General features: G+C 39.7%; 1 protein-coding gene across 1 annotated transcript in view; it reads left to right on the top strand.

Annotated features, from left to right (window-relative positions):
* LOC121642112 (vacuolar protein sorting-associated protein 13B-like) overlaps positions 1 to 21,450 on the top strand; it is a 334,030-nt gene that overhangs the window by 94,797 nt on the left and 217,783 nt on the right. Inside the window, 2 exon segments of the mRNA XM_041988605.1 lie at positions 8,748 to 8,882; positions 10,184 to 10,363. Of these exon segments, the coding sequence (XP_041844539.1) occupies positions 8,748 to 8,882; positions 10,184 to 10,363 (315 nt within the window).

The raw sequence follows: 21,450 nt of genomic DNA on the forward strand, positions 1-21,450 counted from the left end.
GCCGGCCTTCTAAGGGTGGGGAAAAACAAAAATCAAAGATTGGCTCATAATTTCTCTAAGGACTTTCTCCTCAGTCTGAATAGTCGCCTCATTTCCATTGAGTAATTCAGGTAGGAACTGTCCAAAACACTATTTTGTGTTTCCATTAAAGAATGGCCCACACAACTGAGCCTAAATGTACCATTTCTGGGCCCTGTTGTGTTATAGGTTGATAGGAAAATAATAAGATAAAGTTAGGGCGGAGCTGCTGGCATCACATGATCCAGCCTATTGATTGAGGAACAGAGAAACGTCCCTTCTTGTGAAAAAAGCAAGCACGAGAGATAAACACTCTGTAGGATTTTTGTTGTTTCACTTCACAGTCCACTCAATATTCAAAAGATTGTATAGAAAAGATGCCAGCGAACAACAGGTCTGGTCGGCTCTGGAACCACAAACATTCCTCGCTATCGTATTGTTAGTTGTGTCATGGTTGTTCTTGTTGCACCAGTATGACGCCACTCTAGGCATTTGGGCTAAACCCTGCCTACCTAGCGAGGGTCTGACTTACCCTGGAAACGCTCGCCTGACCTGACCTACCTTTCCTAACCGCTCCAAGTGGGATGTTACAGAACATTGATGATCCCATTGCAAAGAGTTTGAAGTCCAACTTTTTGTCTTCCCTGACATGAAAGATTAATGGTGTTTCAGAGGTTGTTGATCACAAGATCTGTCATGCATTTCCGAAGCCTGACTGTTGGTAACCCTAACAGTTTAGGTAACTTACCAAAACTGGGTGGAGCAAAGTTTTTGGGGAAGTGACACTTTTATCATTTAGAACTGAAACCTTCAACTTATCTCCCCTATGGAGGGTAAACTGAAATACAACCCGCCCCCTGCAGCCATGGTTTTTGAATTATTTCTGTGATAAAGACTTTTCAACCTCCAGTGTCAGCCTGTATTCTCTTCTTTAGATAATGTGTTTAACAGACTCAAGGTGTGTTAAGTCTACTACCATTTTCTCTAATATGAGGTAAGCATCCCTGAAATATGAGATGAAGCCATTAGAGTTAAAACTGATTTAACACAAGTTTATCTTTTAATCTATTTACAGATGTTATCATCATTAATATAATTACGATATGCTGTACACATTGCAGTATATAGTTAAGAAATTTATTTTTTATGCTTAGTTTAATAGGTAGCTTGGCATTAAACACTTACACTTAGTCACACACACGGAGCAACTTTGATACATGAAACAAATTGCAATATGAGAGTCCTTGGTTTTAAAGCCCCCGCAGCACACTGCACTGGATGTTACCAAGCCCTGAATCAATGACAGACCTAAATAAATCTGTTTGTATTTATGTCATCTAGTAGTGTCTGCAGAGCTGGCTCCCTGCAGAGAACCAACCAGCCCATCTGAGGGTAGTGACTAGTGCCGACTGAGCACATAGCTCCACGTCACAGGGCCATAAATTTCCACTGTAATTCCCATTGAAGTGCCTCAGAAGCACCAAAACCCCCGTCACGTCTTGGCTACCACCACACACCCTCCTCAAAGCTAAGACATAAATATTGATCTCCATGGATTATTAGTAAACAAGAATGCTCTGCTTGTTTTGTCTTCAATTCTGTCCAGTAAGGCAAGTGAAAAAAAGAACACAAAAGATCCTGCATACGTTAGACAGACAGGTCTTGAAATGCTGGAGAAGAAAATAAAAGGCAGTAATTCAGAGTTGCATTTCAGCAATAGAGAGACCGGTTTAGCATCGTTAATAGTGGTTTGTATTTTTGATCATCTGTCTTGGTGGAACCACGCTGGCATCCCGTCCTGGCCACCACTTGAAAGCTAGAAGGCCCCTGTTTCTTATGCTAACTGAGTTTGTCAGGGCAGCATTAGGCTGGGGATATAGGAGGCTGAGAGGCAGGCCCTCTCATCCAGAGCTGTGTTTTAATGACCTATCTCACCACTGGCTAATTATTTCCTAAGTAGTAATGTAAGGATTGGCTGTCATAGCACATGTTTATCACTCTTGAGCATTTGTCTTTCCGTTTTTCCTTTTTCCTCGTATACTCATATCTTTCTCACTTGTTCAGTAATTCCTAATTTAGTCTTTCTTTACAGCCCCCCCCCCCCCCCCCCCCCTTTTTTTTTTTTTTACTGTCTTCCAAACCTCACTGCTGAGGCACATTAGTGTTTGCCAAATTGCTTCAGCATGAAGACTCCTTAATTGTGGTAATTCAGTGGCAGAACAAACCATAGTCTGAATGTGCAGAGAACATGTGTCACTGCTTTAGTGGGCAGACAAGAAGGCAGGCAACACCTGGAGAGGATGGAAAATTATGAGCACTGGACCCCCAGTCCCTGCTACCAGAACTGTCACCACCACATCACTGTCTTTTTACCATGATTATTGGATGCAGTGAGTAACACTTGCATACGTCGCTGTTATAATCTGTCTTCAGTGTGCTGGAAGCAGCCTGGCTGGGCTTTTCTTAGATGGTGATAAGCATTTCTCTCTGTGTATGTAGAAAATTGTTTGCCTCCCCTCGTTTTTTTTGTTTAGTTTTTTTGTTTTGTTTTTTATATATATATCTCTGGAGCAACAGGTAAACTGTATATTTATTTTGTTAAAAATTAAATATATTGCTGAAAAAACAGTGATTGCTTTGTTGTTATTTGTTATTTGTTAGTAGACTAGAAGAAAAGCAAACCTTGGCCGTAGATGGTCCTTTCAGACAGACACTGTTTTGGTTGTGGCTGCTCCAGTGACTGAATTCTATGCCCCACTTACTGGTTTGCTGGTTGATGACTTATTATGCTGTCCAGCAGCTTAAAGGATGAGACGTATAACCCCACATCCAAGTTTTCTTTTTTACTGTCATGGTAGTCCTTCATGTTCTTAAGCTTATTGATTTTTTGGTCTGGTGTTTGGATGAACTCAGCCTTTGCCCTATAATGAGGTTACGGTTCAATGAGAAAAACCACGATTTCTGTAGTTTTCAGGTTCCAGACTTCTTTTGTGTGTGTGCTGCATGCACCAGCCAGTTCAATACTGGGTTCAGGAACCAGAATCAGCATGTGGCCTTGCTGGTGTGAAATTATATTAACAACAAAGTGTTTTTCAACAGTTTAAGCAGCAATGTCTGTGTGTGGTTATTTAACAAAGATGCTCTTTATTTCTCATATAAATGGAAAAATTTCATCATATATCTGAGCGCATCTGCTGATGTTGTTTGCCATTTATAATTCATTTGCTTTCTGCATCCAGGTAAAGTTTACCTGTAAATACCGTAACTCACAGTGTACGTGATGACATATTGATTGTAAGTACTTTCATTTGTCCTCTGAATTCTTGTTCTTGTTGCATGCAAGTAAAACGGTTTATGAATATTCTTTTCTATGAAAATGACAAACTCTTACAACACAAATTATAATAATGGGAAATAATCTATCATACTATCATAACATTCCTTAGTGAGCTATGAGATTTCATGAAAGTCATAGGTATCCACTGCAGACATGTGTTTGACTGAGAAAGCTGCTCTCCGCTCAGCTTTAACTGCAGGACAAACCACTACTGGTTTGCCTTGTCTGTTTTCCTGTCCCATTCCCTCTGCATGTGTCTGTATGTCTGCTGTGTGTCAGTTCTGGGCAGGATGCCAGCAGACCTGCTCCTACTTACTGCTTCTACTTCAGCCCCTCCTGACTTAGGAGAGACAGTTATTGTTTCTGCATCAGCACTTAATGGCTCAGCTGGCTGCTTTCAGGCTACCCAACTTGTCTCTGTCTGCCTCTTTTTCTGTCAGCCCCCTCACTGCTGTAGGCCCACTGCCAGATTTGGGGCTTGTAGGACTCTAGGTTATTTATCCTCCATTGTCCCTTTACCTGCACATGAGGGTTTGCCCATAATGTGCTGCTTCTTGACAAGTCATTGCAATCGCTTGTGAAGGTGTTAAAACTTAAAACACAGCTGCTGCCGTTATATTAGCACAAGTCACAGTGTTGCTTTGTCAATATGCTGAAGTCTGTATTTGTTGCAACGTTGTGTTCTGATTCAAACAAACTCTCCTACTACAGTAGAAATTTTAAAATAAATCAGAGGTAAATGCTGTGATTCTTGAGTGAAAGTGTAATTTTCCCAGGTTCATCACTGCAGGCAGATACGTTTCCCATACCATTCAAGAAGTAAGAGCAGGACATGTTGGAATGTGTGAAGCATGGCTCTCAATTCTCCAGATGTCTTGCACACTACACTCACACACATTTACCCACTAACAATTGAGGTATGCACAAAGTAGTCCCCGCTTCCCTTATGCATCACTGTGTGTGTTCTCTATTTTAACACAAATATCCATGACTGAGTGACGAAATGACATGAGCGATCATCCAGATAGTTTTTGAGTTTTCCTCTTGGCTGTTGCAAAATGTTTGAGTACTTTATCGGAGATTGCCTGTAAGAGGCTTTCATCAGTTCTGTGTTACCACACAGACTTCTCAGTTGTAATGATCATGGAGAGAAGTAAAACAAATAAAACTCTCACTGGATAACAACTTGATGCTAACAGTGGTTGGTGTACGTATGTGCAAGTTTGTTTTTTCTTTCTTTTTTTAATCTGTCGGTTAACAGGCAGTGTGAATACTACATAAATATAACACGTAGCACAAAAACACTTCCGGGATGAACAAAGAAGAGAAAGAAGTAATGACAATTCTAAGATCTATTTGAAAAATCTGTCACTAATACCGCGTGTACCCCTATAGTGTTTAAAAACCCCTGACTATGCAGAAAGTAGCAGATACTAAAGAGGAAACTACAAATGGACTGTAGTACACTCTGCAGGATACTCATTTTCACAAAGCTTGACTTTTTCAATAATTCAGTGACTGCAGTGAATTTCTTTAGACCAGTTTACGTATTACTAGTTTGGCTTGTAATTACTCCCTTGAAACATTCTGCAATTTTGAGTGTGATCAATCTTAATTTAGATAACACGTATGTATGCAAGCCTGCATCATACTCTGCATGCATCAGACTGCTGTCAGTAACTCTCCATGTAATAACTATAACTGTCCAGATACTAGATTTTAACTTAGTCTTATGTAAAATATATTTAAACGCCACTTTTTTTTCCACTGTTTTTTATATCAGTGTTTGATATCTGAAAAAAAGAAAAAACTGCATAACCTTTAAGACTGTAGACTAAGGGCTGTATAATTGTAGGTATATACATATGTGTGAATTTAGCTTGTATTTTAAATTGGTTTTAAAATTGTTTTACAATTGTTAGTGAAAAACACTAGAAAATCCTTACATAAATGCAGTCCATTTACTACTTCCTCCCCTGCCTCCTCTCAACACTTTCTCATCAGTTTTCAGTTTGGTAGATCCAGCTGCCCCTGATAGCCCTCTCAGTGTTTGATGGTGTGGCATAGCCTTTGGCCCCTAGCTGTGTGTTTATGTTCTTCTTGCACCTGCTTTTGCTTGACGAGTAACAGCACCACACACTATATTAAACTCATTCACTTTGTCACTTATTTTCACACAAACACACGTGTCTGGTTGTGTTACACGCAAATGCACCTTACACACGTGAGACACACAGAATGCCTTTGTTCCAGCTGACGAACTAACCAAGCCGTGCACTCACACTCTTCCTGTGCATTTTTATAGTCTAACAGCTGGGCATAACATTGTCAAAAGCCCCCCCATGCAACAACCTCCCAACCCAGCAGGTGCACCGTGGCCTTTTGGACATCTACGTGGGCAAAGGGGATATGTTACAGTGATACCCCTGGTGCAATTTGTCAAAGAGCAGAGCAGAGACAATGGCCCTTGTCATGTTGCAGACCGTCTTTCATTATATCTCCATCTTTTCCAGACTCTAGGGAGTTTGTTTGTATGCAGAACACACACATCTCTGTGGTGCTCATTTTTCTTTTAGTTTTGGTTTTAGAAAAGGGATCGGGATATCCATTCCTGAAGATAATCTGGTTTGTTTCAGACTCATTGAGAAACATCAATAATCTTTCCACATATCTTGTATGGAAAATATATAAAGTTATATTGTTTCCAGTGAGAGTAGGGAACCCAGTTCAGTGTAGTACTTAATGTGGTTTTCTTTCTTTTCCTCCGATCCAAAAATGACCTGAAAATCTGCACATTGCATTGACACATTTGTATGTGTAATACTTTGTCTCTTAAAGGATAAGAGTTTTCTGTTTTAATTGCAGATTTTTTTTTATTTAGTAAATGGATATGTTGAGTCTATGGTCTCAGTAAATAAGAATTTTTTTGTCTTCACAAAATACAAATGCTTATCTTTAGACTTAATTTTTTTTTATCTTAATTGTCTGACCCTCCAATGTGCTTGGATTATATAGAAGCTTATACACACAAACTAAGCTCCACCAAAATGTGTTATTCAAATAGAAGTACTTTTTTAAAAATGATATTGTATTGAATTGTTTCCAAGATAGTAAAAACACTCAACCACCTGCCTCTGTCTAAAAGACAGAAAGAGCTGTTAGGGAGGAAAGCAGCCACATGCAGTACTGGTCTGTTTGACCTGCAGATATATGAAGTGTGTGGCAGAGCGACTGCAGGGAGGTTATTAACGTTACCATCTTCCATCTGGGCTTATAGGGGGCCTCTCAGACAGCAGGTGAAGAGGTTGATTGGTAATTTGTCTGAGTGAGAGGAAGAGAAGGGAAGTCAGTGGTTAGGGATTCCAGCAATTTTCAGTAATTCCCATGGTTAAGTGTGGTATGTATGTGTCTACTCAAATCCTGCCTTCATAAAATAAAAATTACATTTGAACTACAGTTAAAATCTTCATAAACCTCCAGGAGTAAGCCCCATCAGATGTTTCCTGTTGCATGATGATGAGTAGGAACTTCAGAAGTTTGCTCCATGTAAAACTGTTGAGGTTTATAAGCTTTTCTGGGAAGTCTTGATTGAACAGCCATCATCCACATCATCTCGTACAGATTCAGGTCAGGACTTTTGAAGTTTGACCTTCACTTATAGTGGTTGATGCTGTTTTGGCTTTGCCTCTTTGTGTGTACGGATCATAGCACTATGATGTGTTTTCAACCTGAGGTTTGCTACGTTATCCTCTTTTTTTACCTCTTGGTGTAATCTTTGCTGAATGCCTGTTTCTTCCATTCATATTAATGTAAAGTAAAGACCTGTGGCCTTTTACCTGCTGTGTGCATCTTTTTAATGCTTTTTCCCCAATAATTTAAGCAGTCAACTAGTATTCTACTATTCTACCAGTCAAACCTACAGTTGCACCTCCTCACCGGGAACACCTGAAGTATCTTTAGATTGTGTTAATCACAAATATTCATATACAAAGTCTTTACTACGGTGGCTGGGAAGTGTAAAACAATATTACATCCAGTGAAACACTTTTACATTGTTGTAATGCACCTTTACATATAGGAAACCATATTTGCATTTAGAAAACTAAAAATGCTGAAATACTTTTACCAGCGACAAAGGAACTTTACATTGACTTGAAACACATTTACAACTATTTTTCTAAAAACGTGACGTGAAACATGGTTTCTGTGATGTACATGTACCTTACCCTTGATAACTCATCCATGTTGTTCAGTGTTTCAAGATGTGAGATTATCTTTATGCACTGAAATGCATGTTTGTAATTTTGCTGAAACTTTATTGAACAGACCTCAGACATCAGGTGTTCTTGGGACAAAACAGATTTGATAGTTAAATGATGTGAAATTTCATTAAAATGGCAGGAAATAAATATGGATAAAAGAGAGATTAAAGACTAAAAATGGATTCTTCTGGTTGTTTTAGGGACTAAATAAAGTTTCTTTTTAGTCTCATAAAGCAGTGCTAATCTGTACCTCAAAACAAGCTTTGAGCTTTCATATTTTCATTAAACATAAATAAAAAACACACACAGCTGAAAACTGACTGAAGAGTACTGTGGTCACTTGTCAGAAATGAACTGGTATTTCTGTAAGACAAGATTTTTTAGAAAAGAATCTGTGAAGCCTTGTTGGAACGGGTGACGTAAGAATTCCCTGTGATTTCCTCGGAGTTCGTGCTCACTGAAGGAATGTGGCAGGAGATGGATGGATCCTCCTCTCCTCTCTCAGCAGGCGGTTTGGCACAGAACCTCCATAACTTAACATTTTTATTCATCATCTGGCTCATTTTTTTTTTTTTTTTTTTTATTTTGAGTTGGTAATACACACACACACACAGTCCGTGGGATTTTGCAAATAGTTTAATTTGAAAAGATGGAGGTGAGAAGATTCCTCCACATAAAGGTGCTATTTAGACAAACTTTGGCTCCTGGGATGTAATGCTGGTAAGAGTTTGTAGTTGACAGTAGCCTGAAAGCAGGAGTAATGATGTTGTTTCTGATCTACACATTGTTTATATAAACCTGTTTTTCAAACTCCAAATGATTGCTGTTCAGTTTCACTAATGTTTTACCCAGGCAACGTAAAAGTCAGGTGCCAATAAAATTGATTATGAATCTCTTTTTTTTGGTCGAGTGGTTGGCTTATCTTTCCAAAGCAGCAGTGGGTTACCTATGGAAACAAGGGACACAGAGTACAGAGGCTGCATAATTAGACTCTTCCTAGTGTTTGTTGTATCATTGTCTAAGATCTCCTGATTGCTCAACAAGATTTAAATATTGTTGAAGTCTTTAACAAAGCCACAGAACCTGCCGGAGTTCATATTCTCTTCTTTTTTTTCCTCTTTTTTTATTAGGTGTGAAGTATCCAGGCCCGTCACCGACTCTGGAAGGCTTGGTCCAAAACGTGGAGCTGAAGTTCTGCAGCCGTGCGATGGTGAAATGTGCCTCGGGAACTGTGGGAGCTGTAAAAGTGTGCGCCAGGACCCCAGGTGTGTACAGCTGTGCCCTGTTAAAACTTTACTGCCTGTGTAGGAGGGAAAGAGTGAGACTCTTCTCTTACTTTCTTTTACTCAAACTTTTATACACTCCACTTTGTCTTTGTCTCTTTCTTTCTCCTGCTCAGTCTTTATCTTGATTTCTTTCCAGCTATGTGATTCAGCTGCTGTTTTCTCCTGAGGTGCTGTCATTGGGTCTTGGCCATGTCTTTGATGGCAAGGATGTTATTAAGCCACTGTCATAGCAAAGAGTTCACAAGGTCAAAATGCACACATGACGCTGTGCAGATTAGATGTACTGCAGCTGTTATTATGGAAATGCAAAGAAAAAAACATGTGCGATCAATTTTCCTAATTCTGAATTAACATCTCTCAGAAATTCGTGGAATAATGTCCATATGAGAAGTTTCTTTTGAGGTCACCACTGTAAATAGGGACAGCAGATAACAATTTGTCAAAAAGGCTTATGGGGCTAACATTTACAGTTCATTTTTCAATTTTTAAATGAACTTGTCATAGATTATTAAGTAAAAAACGAAATGAAACATTGCTGCAAAGGTAAATAATGTTGCTTTTGTTAACATAGCCAGTGGTTATGGGAACATAGGAGGCAGTTTCCTTAGTAGTGAGCTTTTCTGATGACATAAGTTGCATCAGGATGTTTTCATTCACATTCCTGTTTCCGTGTTACAAAGCATAGCCGGAACAATGAAACATGTCCACATAATGTCTTCTTTACATCCGTTTGACTTAGTTTCCCTCACTAACCCTGCTGGATCGTAGGGCATGTGTTGTAAAACAACAGTGTGTTATGCAACAGTGCAAAACCTCCGGTAGAATGTGTCATCCTAATTAAAGTATGTTCACATTAACAACGTGGCTCAATTAAAATACTCAACATGGCTTAATTTGGAAAAAGTTATGGTGATGCTGGAAAAGGCTGTTTCCATGACTGTGTTTAATACATACTTTATGAAGATCTTATTTAGATTAATGTTTGCTTATTCTTGGACGTGTTGTTTTTATTTTTGTCTGTTTAATACATTTTGTTTTGATGTATTTTCATAAATTCACTGATTTACACTTTGATTCAGTCTAACGGAAACCTTAATGCCAGTATTGCTGTGATATGAAAATGAAGAACCCAGCTTGATGCCTTGCAAGAGTAATGACACTTTCAAATCCACAGAAAGACCAATGTCAGGATTTTCTGAACTGACATTGAATCATACAGATTTTGTCAACAGGTGAGCTGGTTACACAGTAGATTGCCAATGATAACTCATGTTTTTCAGGTTCAGGGGAAGGGTCAAAAGAGAAGTTGGTTCCTTTGATTCAGGGCCCATCTGACACCAGAGAACTGCACATGAGCCGCTGGCTTAATGAGATTCGTAAACCTGAATCTTTGCTGGCCCCGGACCTGCTGGCCTTTTCTGTTCAAGTCCCACAGCAAGGTGACGATTGCAGGAACTCAGGTAAAGTGGTTTTAACACAGAAATTTGACCTTCTCCTCTGTCCTTCTTCTTCTCCTCATTTTTCTTTCTCCTGTCCGTTTCTCCCGTTTCTTCGCTTGTTTTAAGGTACATAGCTCCAAGTATAATTTGCATTTGTTTCTAAACTCATTTCCTGGTTGTGGTGTTTGGCTTTGTTACATGCACTGATAGCCTATGTTTAATCTCAGCTAGTGAAGATCTAATAGAAGGCTGTCATTATTTCTCTACCCCATCACTTATTTGTTTTGTAAAGACTTTAAATGTTTCACACCCCACCATCCTGAAAGCTGGCTAGGCAGCTCAACATTAGTCTTTGTCTGTTCTGGGTTGAGCAAGGACAATAAACCTCCTTAGGATTGCTGTTGATGGCTGCTCTGATGTCAGGTTGCAGTTTTTATTTGCATCTCTAAATCACAGATAGTATTTCTCGTGCAAGTGTGTGGGTGTATGCATGGGTGTTTATAGGAGGGTGTGGGATTATTCAGTAGTCCTTCCAAAAGACTTAAAATCTTATTAAGTGGCTAAGTTCAAAGTGCTGTAGTTTTTGATTTAGTAAGCTAGATGTTAAATTACAGCTCAGTTCATCTCCTATATTTGTAGCGGTAGCCAGGTATTCCCTTAATCCATACAGGGCCTCCAGTGAAACAGCTCCTGTCATGGTATCTTTTATAATTGAGGCTATGAATAAAAGCTTGTCATCAATAACTTCTCCTCCACACCTGCAACTGTTACTAGTTTTTGAGGCAGACCTATTTTGCTCCCAGGAAAGATTAATACCTCTGGAAAAAGAGAAACTTGACAGTGTCTCTTATGTCATGGTCTTAAATTGCTCCCAAGTGTCTAACGGCTCATAGAAGATGATTCTCTCAGAGTCGATCTGGGCTGTTATCCTGCGGCTCCTTCCCACCCAACAGCAGATACACGAGAAGTGTGGGGTGACCATGTAAAACTATACACTCCAAGTATTTGTTGTCAGGGTTGTCCTCAGCATCACAACTGTACATCACTTTTTATAGAGGACTTTAGAGATTCCTTTTCTAGCCTAGACTTTCAAGAACCTCAGTGCAGGTCCTGAATCATATCAGGGCCCAGGGCCTTAAATATGTCAGAGATGAGATGTATATGGAGCCGGACCTGGATGGCTTTAGACTGTGAGAAGAAGATGCAGCTGTAGCTTAAGGTGTAGTAAGTCAGTAGTCAAGATAAGTGGGTTTTAGAGACAGTAGATGTGGGAGGTCACGTCTAACCAGACATTCCACTGGTGTGTGAATTTCACTTCATTACTGCATTTACACTGAGTTTAAAAACACCTCATAGTTAAAATATTGAGCAGGGAAAAGCTTACATTTCATGGTTTGATTGCTACGAGGACAGCCACTGTATACATTTCCTAATAAGTGGATTTTAAAAGCAGTGCTGTATCTCTGACAAGGGTTCCTCTACCGTTCACAGATGTACAGACAGGCAGATAATTTCAAGTACTCTAAGTTCTGTTTAGCTCACAACCTCAGACTCAGATTACTTTGATTTTCAGAGCATATTATTTCAGCAAAGTAATGGCTCATAAAGTCAGGACATAGTTTTGAAAATTTAAACCTGATATAAACATAAAGCAGAAACCACCTCAAAAAAGAAAGAATCAGCGAGGGAAAGGAAAAATAAGATGAAGGTGAAAAGAAGCTGGAGGCTGACTCCCAGAAGCATGGGATATATCCCCAGCAGATGTGGAGCAGCGTAGGCCTGCAATGCTTCTCATCAATGTCCCCCCAACTTCTGTTTAATATTCTTTTTTTCTTGCTTCCTTTCTTTCTCATTCTGTCAGCTTTTTTTTTGTTGTCTTTTTATTATGATCTTTGTTCCTCTCTGTGCGTGTTTTCTGTGGCTATTTTGTTTTTCTAATAAAATAATTCGTTTTCATTGGTTGCCGTTTGGCAGAATCTTATTTTATGTTTTATTCTTTCTTTTTTTGGCATTTTCATCTCCGCAGTTCACTGGTGACCAGCACTAACCTACTCACACATGCACAAACTCAGCATTTCTGCCAGAAATCTTCTTTTATCTGTAATATACCTTTCAGTGCAGTCAAAGCTTGAAACAGCAGAGAGGCGTGACAGTAACGATGTCACTACGCTGGAACATTTCTCTCCATATCTGTCTGTTGTGAATGTGCCGCTTAGGGAGAAGCTTGCAGAGTTAGTGTGTGTGCATGTGCATTCTTGTGTGTCTACTTAGAGGTCTGCTTTTTGTACGGTTGCTAGACTTACATCAAAGCCTTCGGTCAGTCCACATGTCCCATGCAACTGCTGTCATCCAGAGGTGACTGGGAGCCTATTAGTGCAATGTTAAAGGAATGATAGATGCAACGCCTCATTCAGCCAGAGATGAAAGGTGGTGCAGCAAAACTCTTGAAAGGCTGCACAGTCTGCTCTCAAAGGTCCGACTCACCCACTCCACCAACTCAACATTTTGTGATCACAGCTTTCCTCAATTGTTTAAGCACTTAACCTATGCTCAATGCATGGAAAAACCAAGAAGCTATCGAAGTCACTAACACATAAATACATTAAAATATAATAATTATTATTATTAATTTTAATTAGCAGTAACTTTAATATTCTGTCTTACAACAGGTTAGTTCATTTCAGTGTCCAAATAAATGAAATACAAATCTTTGTGGTGATGTGTGATCTGCCAGCCCAATTCTTAAAAAATAACATTTATTTAACGAGAGGAAGCTTTTTGGCAATCGTCATCAAGCTGCCAGTTTGCAGTTTGTAAAGTTTTTGAATTTATATACTCACAGCCACAGAGCACATTTACCTAAATTTGTACTCTCATGTTTCAGTGTATTTGATTGACTGCAGTGGGTTATAAGTTGAGAGAAGTCTTGCTTTTAGTGTTTCCCCTCTGGTCATGTATGTGTGATTTCTGTGTCGTCTCAATTCTTAGAGGTTGTGACAGGCTCTGGAAATAACCAGCACTTTCCTTATGGATCTTTTAATTCATCCCAGAAGCCATTTTCTCCATGCCTTACACTTTCCATTTTTTTAGAGCCCAGAAAAGTTCATATCTCTGGAGTTTCTTCTGTGTTTGGTCTGAAAAACATTCACAGATCAAAATACGCTCATGATGTAGTTGTCTGCCTAATTTATTTCAGACAAACCACCAATGAGGTAATTAATTTATTTTGATAAATTTTACCAGTGATTAAATGAATCATTTTATTTGTAAGGCAATATTTAAGTAATAACTTTGTCAGGTTTAAATCTTTTCTATCTGTCTTGCTCCTTCTAACTCCCTCATGCAAAGTTAATTCAAGTAGATGGAGCTGCTTTCAAATATTGCCAGAAACATCTGTTTTCTGTCTTATTGTTTACCAGTGAATTAAAACAAAATTCCAATTTACTTAGAAAATGAAGGGAGTGGGTTGGGTGTTTGGAGTGGTGGTTAAAAGGGGTCCCTGTACACTTGCAGAACTCCTGCAGATCCAGACTAATATGCTTTCATTTAATAGAGTTGAGGTTGGAACATTCTAATAAATTAAACACAATTAAAGCCGTGGGTTTTAACGCAGAAGAACTAAGCAGCTCTGCTTGAAAAGTCCATTTTTATTTGTCCAGAGGGATTGAGTAGTTTCATATCTTGCCCTTAACTCTGTGTTACAATGTGACAGTCCCACATGATTTCTTCTAATTGAGTTGTAGGGCCAGATGGATTCAAGCACAATAAAAAAATGTTGGCAGTGACAAAGTTCATTGTCAGAGATCCTTTTTCATTTTCTACCCTTTTTAAAAGAACCAAACATGATTCATGTGTGCTCAGTTATAATACGTCGAAAATGAAAAGGCAGTGTCAGCATTAGAAAGCATGAGAAAAGATGAAAAACAGAAAAGAGCTAAGAAATTAAATCAAGAGTGAAGTTGTGGAGCACAGAGTGTGAGGTAGCTACTATTTAAAGTCACCATGGCATAATAACAGGTTGGCAGACAGATCAGTTTCTCATTTGGGACCAGTTGAGAGCCTGGGACATTGGGACATATCATTTACTACCATAAACTGTTACTGACTGGTTTTGAAATAAGATCTGTAATATTTGTGAATTAAATCAGAGTATAGTCGTGTTTCTACCTGACGTCTTAGCCTCTCACAATGACCTCCCGTGCTACAGCAGAGACCACTGAAGAAACAGAGCTTGATTGGTTTAATTCTCAGACAGTAGCTGCTGCGATGACTATCCTCCTCGCTCGGTCTTGTTCCTGTCATTGCTGATGGATTGAAAAGACAAAGGGGCCCTTGAATGGAACCAGAACGCAGGAGTTAGAGGGTTAGAGGGCGTGTGATGAGCTGGGGTGCTGAACCTTGAGACAAACAGCAGCCTGCAGGTGTCCCCCGCTGGAAACACACACACACACACACACACCCTTCACTACTATGAATTTCACTAGTTGAGGGACCAATGAGTCGGGTGGGCTGTATGATTGATTGAGAGAGAGGGAAAGAGAGAGAAAGAAAGAGAGAAAGAGCTAGCATGTGTTTTCCCTAGGCACGCCAGCAGCTGCGAGAGAATGATTTATGCTTTTTTCAGAACTCTGGGATCTGAAAATGTTACATTTAATCAAGCGCAATGAGAACAGAGCAAATGTTAAAGATGTTCTCTATAAACCCCTCTAGTTTTGATCTTTTTTCCATACCATCAGATCTGTGGGAATGAGGGAACAAAGTGATCTTTAATCTCAGTTTTAACACACTGGAATTATGAAAGCTACATGGAATTAATCCTTGGAGAATTCCCATGGTCCATAAAACTGTGCTTATTTATTTCTTTAATAGATTTAATAGTTTTTCTTTGTAATCACTGCTTGAAAATGTAGAAAAGAAACAGTTCCAAAGTATTTTTGAAGTTTTTGCCTCTACCCATTAAGCATACAACTATTTAAAGAAAGTTGTTACTGCTTATACGTTGCATGTGTTTGTTCCTCCTTGGTGACATATGTATGCAATAATGCACTTGGTTGTTAGTTTGGGTGTCCTGAGAAGCTTGCCCGCAGCAGACAGAAACAGGTGGGATCTCACACCAGTCCAAGACTAATGAGAGCAGGTGGGAATGAAGCGCCACCTGACTTTGATCTGATCATTTCACACAAACACACATACAGGCTTATGACTGCAATTACGTTTGTGGATGCAGATACAGAGATGTAAAGAAAGCTGTGCACATTCTCTTTTTCTCTCTTATCTGAAACCATAGCCTTTGTATGGGTTGTACTGACACCAGAGATGGGGTGTGAACTGAAGTGGAATCTCCCTTGGTAGGCTCCTCCATTACAATCTTTCAAAGGCCTGCCGTACTTGCGTATGTCCATCTATCATGCTCTTTTCCCCTCCTTTGCATGTGTTCACTCACTCCATAGAGTGTTAAATCAACAGTCTGGCTTTGTCTCAGGCAGCAGCTTGATGGCTTTAAGCTGCTGCCTGAACTTTTTCTTGCTGACAGATCTTCAGTAGACAAAATGGTACTAAAAATACATTTCTTGTATGCTTTTTGAAAAACCCCGAGAGCCAATTTATTAAGCCCTCGTCTACATAAAACTGGGAACTGGCCAACGTTTCAGTTGAAGTGATTTTGAATAAATGAAAGAAAAATATCTGTGCCTCTGATAATAGTTGGCAGTGCATACATGCACCTATCAGTCACAAGATTAAAACCTCCTGCTTAATATTGAAAAAAGTCCTGCTTGGGTCACAAAAACAGGTCTGGCTTGTCAAGGTATGGACAACAGATTATTTAGATCTTGCGAAATGTGGAAGTTTTAGGGGTTTGTGCTTTCTGATCCCTCCTCACTACTTTTTTCACTACTTTTTTTCTTCACTACATCACCCTACTTGGAGAAGGTGCTTGTGCTAGTTTGCTTTTCCTTAGTTCCTCAACATAATTATGTCATAATGTCATTATATTTACATTTACATGAAGCTTTTAATTAAAATTACTTGCAAGTGAGAAATTACACTGCAGTAAGAAACCATGGTCAATGCATTAAGTGCTAAATATATTTAAATGACAGAGTGAAAGCGGAAAGCTGGACAGATACAGAAAAGCAAGATAGTCCAGGTTTGATGCGTTAGGAGACCAGGTGGCTTTAGAAGAGATGAGTCTTACAGAAAATCTTGAAGATCAAGAGGAATGTCCTAGCTCTCATAGCATTCTACCATCAATAAGACACAATTGACAAGCGTCTGGATTGGACTGCAGTGTTCCCCACAGGTCTGAAATATATCTGCTGTGGTAACCTGTACATGTTGTCATAAACCTGTGTACACTCAGCAGCTTTAAAGCAGCACTACATAAGTTTCCACCCTTAAAACTGGGTGCCGCTGACCTGTTTTCACGGCACACTGATATTTATTATGCACATTCGTTGAGCCATTGTTGCCCTGCAGCATCCTGAAGGACTGTTCATGCTCGACGCAGAAGATGGATACACAGATGGACGGACAGTTTGAGTCGGAATAACATTCATACCATTGCCAGGACTCACTCTTTTCTAACACAGCATTGCGTTGGAACAAGATGATGTTTTATGTATTTTATTTTACCTATCTGTTCTTTTTTTTTTTTTTTTTTTTCTCAGTCTGGCTGATCAATTATCACAGAAAGAATACTGAACATATATAGGTATACAGGATTATCACAACACACAAATGCTGTAGTTTGACACACTTTCAATTTTAACTTCAAGAGCATTAGTTTAGACCAAAAGAAGTTGATGCATTTGTTTATATGTTTAAGGTTTGTGTAACTTCCTTAGCAGACTGTTTAATGATCACTGCTGCCACTCTTATGACGTTTCATCAGTGTGTGTGTGTGTGTTCGAAATAAGTCAGATAATGTGGAGATTAGACCCAAGGGAACCCACTCATAGTCAGCTATTGAGTTCAATCATGGCCCATTACTAGAGCTGTTCATCTGTGAAGTGTTGGGCTACTTAGGCCACTCTCACACAGCTTAAAGCCTGACTGGAGTGTGAAGCTGAAGGACAGCTTAGGGTTGGTACGAAGGAATGAGGGCTGGGGTTAGAGATGGAGAAGGGCTGGAGTGTGACTAGGGCTGAAGCTGCTGCTAACACTAGCTTTCATTCTTACATGATATCACAGCTCCCACTGGGCCATTTTCATCCTTTATTTCAAAAATTCAATTTATTTCAATCACAGTTTTGATAGGCTGGCACGTAGATTCTAGCAAATTATACTAAAATGCTCAAAAAGTAACGGATAAAAGAAAAAAAAGACACTTGTGGTTGTCAGGAAATGTGAACTATAACAGACTAACATAATTAAAAACTGAAACACTTCTGACTTCCCATCTGATAACTGTGATATTAAATGTTCTAAATCATATCTGAAGTAGGGATTAACTGGTCTACAGATACATCAGGACGAGTATTTGCTGTTTTGTTATTTTGAAATAATCTGCATGGACCAAAAATTGTGTTTCTAGGCTGGTAAACCAGAAGTTTTTTTCTGTCAGCGTAAGGCTATAAGGTGGTGAGCAACTGAGCCAGACAGAGATAAAAACTTAGCTTTTGAGTGTGAAAAGAGGTCATTGTGGGTCACAGCAGTTTAACTTCTTAAAACTGTGGCCTAGGTAGGGCCGTGTCAGATAAAATAAAAGGAGGCAATTAGCCTTTTTCACTCTGTGAAAGTAGAGACGATAGTAGCTAATCACTCTCTTTAAGATGATCTTTGTAAAGGCATTATGGCCGCCTGAAATGGCTGTGAGAGGGTCTGTTTTATCACATTTCGTGTGAATGTTTCACCTCTAGGGTATCTTTTGTGTTTAAAATGGAACCACAGAGTTTTGATGTTTAGCAAAAAGACCATTTGTGTGTTATTTAATGTTGAGTTTTGAGTATCATTTAATGAAGTAAATATTTTCTTTGAGCACTTTTCCTGCATTTTGTTTCCGTCGTTGTTGTTTGGTACAGATGCTTTCTGTTGGCAGCTCAGCAGCTAGAACGTAGCCTGTCAGCTACTGAGCATAATGTAATTTCCTGAATCATTTCCCACTAAGGTGCTTTTGATTTTAAGCTCTGTCAGTGAAATACACACAAATTTGGATGACAGCAAAATGATTTATTATTGAGTAATTATATCTTAGCTCTTTAGGGAAAGCAACTACAAATTTCCTTATAACTCAAAATATTGTCAAATGTACTCATTTAAGATGCTTCAGTCATCAAAGATAAGTGGATAAGAACAAGCCGAGAAGTAATTAGTGTAGTTTTCACCAGTTTTAAATCAGAAACTCATAACACATGTTGTGTATGTACTGAGTGTGAAAGGACATGCTTACAAGCTGTTTACACTTTATCCAGCTTTGGACTGGGTAGCAGAGATGGAGGAGGTCAATTTACTTAACCTTATCTAATTGAATGTTGTCACTGGATCAAAGGTCGCCACATTCCACACAGTCAGATCAAACATCACACAGCACAATCAAAACAATTGGCTTCCCTGCATCAGTTAATCAGGGGCTTGGGGTTTTATTCTCACAAATTAGAGGGGATAATGTGGAGACTGGCTGTGGAGGGCCAGAGTGCAGACTTAAGTTATTCACATTTGGATTAGTGTTGCTTAAGAAATTTACGTTCTCTTCATGTTTCATGACAAACTGTGCTGATAGGTGAGCCTGTCGTTCAGCAGATAACCCGTGATAAACAGTTTCTGTTTCTGTCTATTAAACAACTTCCCATCTTTGCTCATTGAGACAAACATCAATTTGCTGTGGTTCTCTTCATCACACCACTTAGTTTATCTGTGTCGCTGTCATGCTTCTGTCTTTCATCTCCTGTTATTGCTGTCCCAGCCAGTGGGATCTGTCATCTCCTCCTCACATTATTAGAGGTTGGTTACTGATTCATACTCTGCCAGTCCTGGAGTCACATACAGGCTTACCAGAGTTCAAACAAATGCCGATTAGCCAGTGCAAAGCGGTACTGAAGTGAGCTGGCTGGAGTTCTGTACCAGTAGCCAAACCAATATATGTCTCACTGCTTGAGTGGCCATCAGAAAACACTTGGTGGGCGTGGGAAGGGGATGGGAGCCCATTAGCTTCTTCACAGCTCAGCTGCCGCAGCGCGCCTCCTCTCTTGTACCAAACCCTCCCTTAGCCCCCCCACCCACCAGAAAAGACTTTTCTCTCCCTCCACTCCCCTCCTGGATATTCCCAGGCTATGCTGTTGCACAAATCTGGTTGTGTTGTGTGCACACAGTGGGCAAAGCTTTACCACACAAGGTTTGCAAGGCTTACAGCCGCACCACCTCCTCTAAAGAGTACAAGAGTACAAGTTAAAGTACAGTCCCACAAAAAGCAGCAATGATGCTGAAAAGGCAATTAGAGGGAAGAGCAGTATAGATTGTAAAAGGGGTAAGAGAACTTGTGCTCTTTGAAATTTCTTTGATGGTGATGGGGAGACTATTACTGGAGGATTGTGTTAAGATGCAATTAATTAAGCTAATAGCTTTTTATGTGAGGGGGGTTTTGGGTGGGACAGCGGTGGCAGTGAGAAGGATTTCTCACAACTCTCACAGAGTAAAATGCAAAGTAATTAACAGAATCAGTCGATAGGAACCAGACTGGGGGAGTTAGGGGGTTCAGAGAGGGTCTGTCAAGAAAGGAATGTAGTGCACACAACCGCTCTGATGTGGACTTCACTTTTTCTACAGGTTTATTCTTAAAACACTCTTTTTCACATAGAAGAGAACAGAAGACTCATTAGTAACAATTACATGATAGCTTGCCCGCGGTAAGCACAGTTTTACCGTCATCTGTTTTTTTAGAGGGCAGAGATGAGGATGACAAAAGGTTGATTGTGTTGAGCTACATGCAGCCCAAAAATGTCTAATTCACAAGACTGAGAGTGCCTGGATGAAGAAACTTCACACTGAACATTTTAGCTATGCTGAGGTGTCTGAAGTCTAAGAAATTGTTTAAATTGGATCCAATATGAACTTTACTTGATTTATGAAAAATAACTATGCAGGTCATGTGTACATGCTATGATACCATGATGATGCTTAGCAGAGGAGTACTAAGCAGTTTTATAGGGTCTAAACACACATCCAGTTGATGTATTTATTGATTTCAGTGTTTACATCCAGACTACACTAACCTTGGTGCCACAGTGTGACTGAAGTGATTAAGTTCAGGTCTCATAGATAGTGGTCAGAGGGAGTGGGCCTCAGGAGCCTGGTTTTTGTCAACGGATCCACCATGTTGTCTACTGCTGACCTGGGACTACAGGGTCAACCCTGATGAATCTCTTATCTTTAAAAGACAACTCTTCTTGTTGTTTTCTGTCTTGTTTTCTGGGCAATAATTATGTTTCTGATTTTTGTTTTAATTTTTTATTCTTCTTTTCATCTTTTCTCTGTACTCTGGTCTTTACCCTCCCGCTTTCTATGGCTTTCTCTTTTCAACATCTTTTCCATCCTGGTTCATATGTTCTTTTTTCTGTTGCACCTCAGAATTGATCACCCCCCCCCCCCCCCCCCCCCCACACACACACACACACACACACACACACACACACACACACACACCCCACTTAACCTTCATGCACTCTGCCAGGCTGGGCAGGAATGTTAATGGAAGCTGTCAGTGGGAACTGATTTGAAGGCTGATGGGAGCTCCAACCAGGGCATCATCTACTGACAGATGCTCTGGTCCAACCAGAGTTATGGTCTTTTGGGTGAGAGGAGCACTCTGCTCCCCTGGCCCCATCGGCCTCTTGTGGAAACCTGAGCCCAATATTATTTAGGGCCATTTCAAGGCCTTCTAACTGGTCATCTTCGGCTTAACTAAACTTTTATGACCAGTTGTCTTTCTCTGACACTGAGCACCCATTATTTATTGTTATTTGTATTTTTTCTTCCTCTCTGTATGTGCCAGACCATGTAGAATAGAAACATGCCCATTAAAAGTGCAGTCATTACTTAAAGGCTGTAACTTGTATGCTATTAGCAGTTGATTTTACACAAGGTGAAGTCAGATCACTTGCAGACTCTTCAAT

This window comes from Melanotaenia boesemani, chromosome 6, assembly GCF_017639745.1.
Source record: "Melanotaenia boesemani isolate fMelBoe1 chromosome 6, fMelBoe1.pri, whole genome shotgun sequence".
Classification (NCBI taxonomy): Eukaryota; Metazoa; Chordata; class Actinopteri; order Atheriniformes; family Melanotaeniidae; genus Melanotaenia; species Melanotaenia boesemani.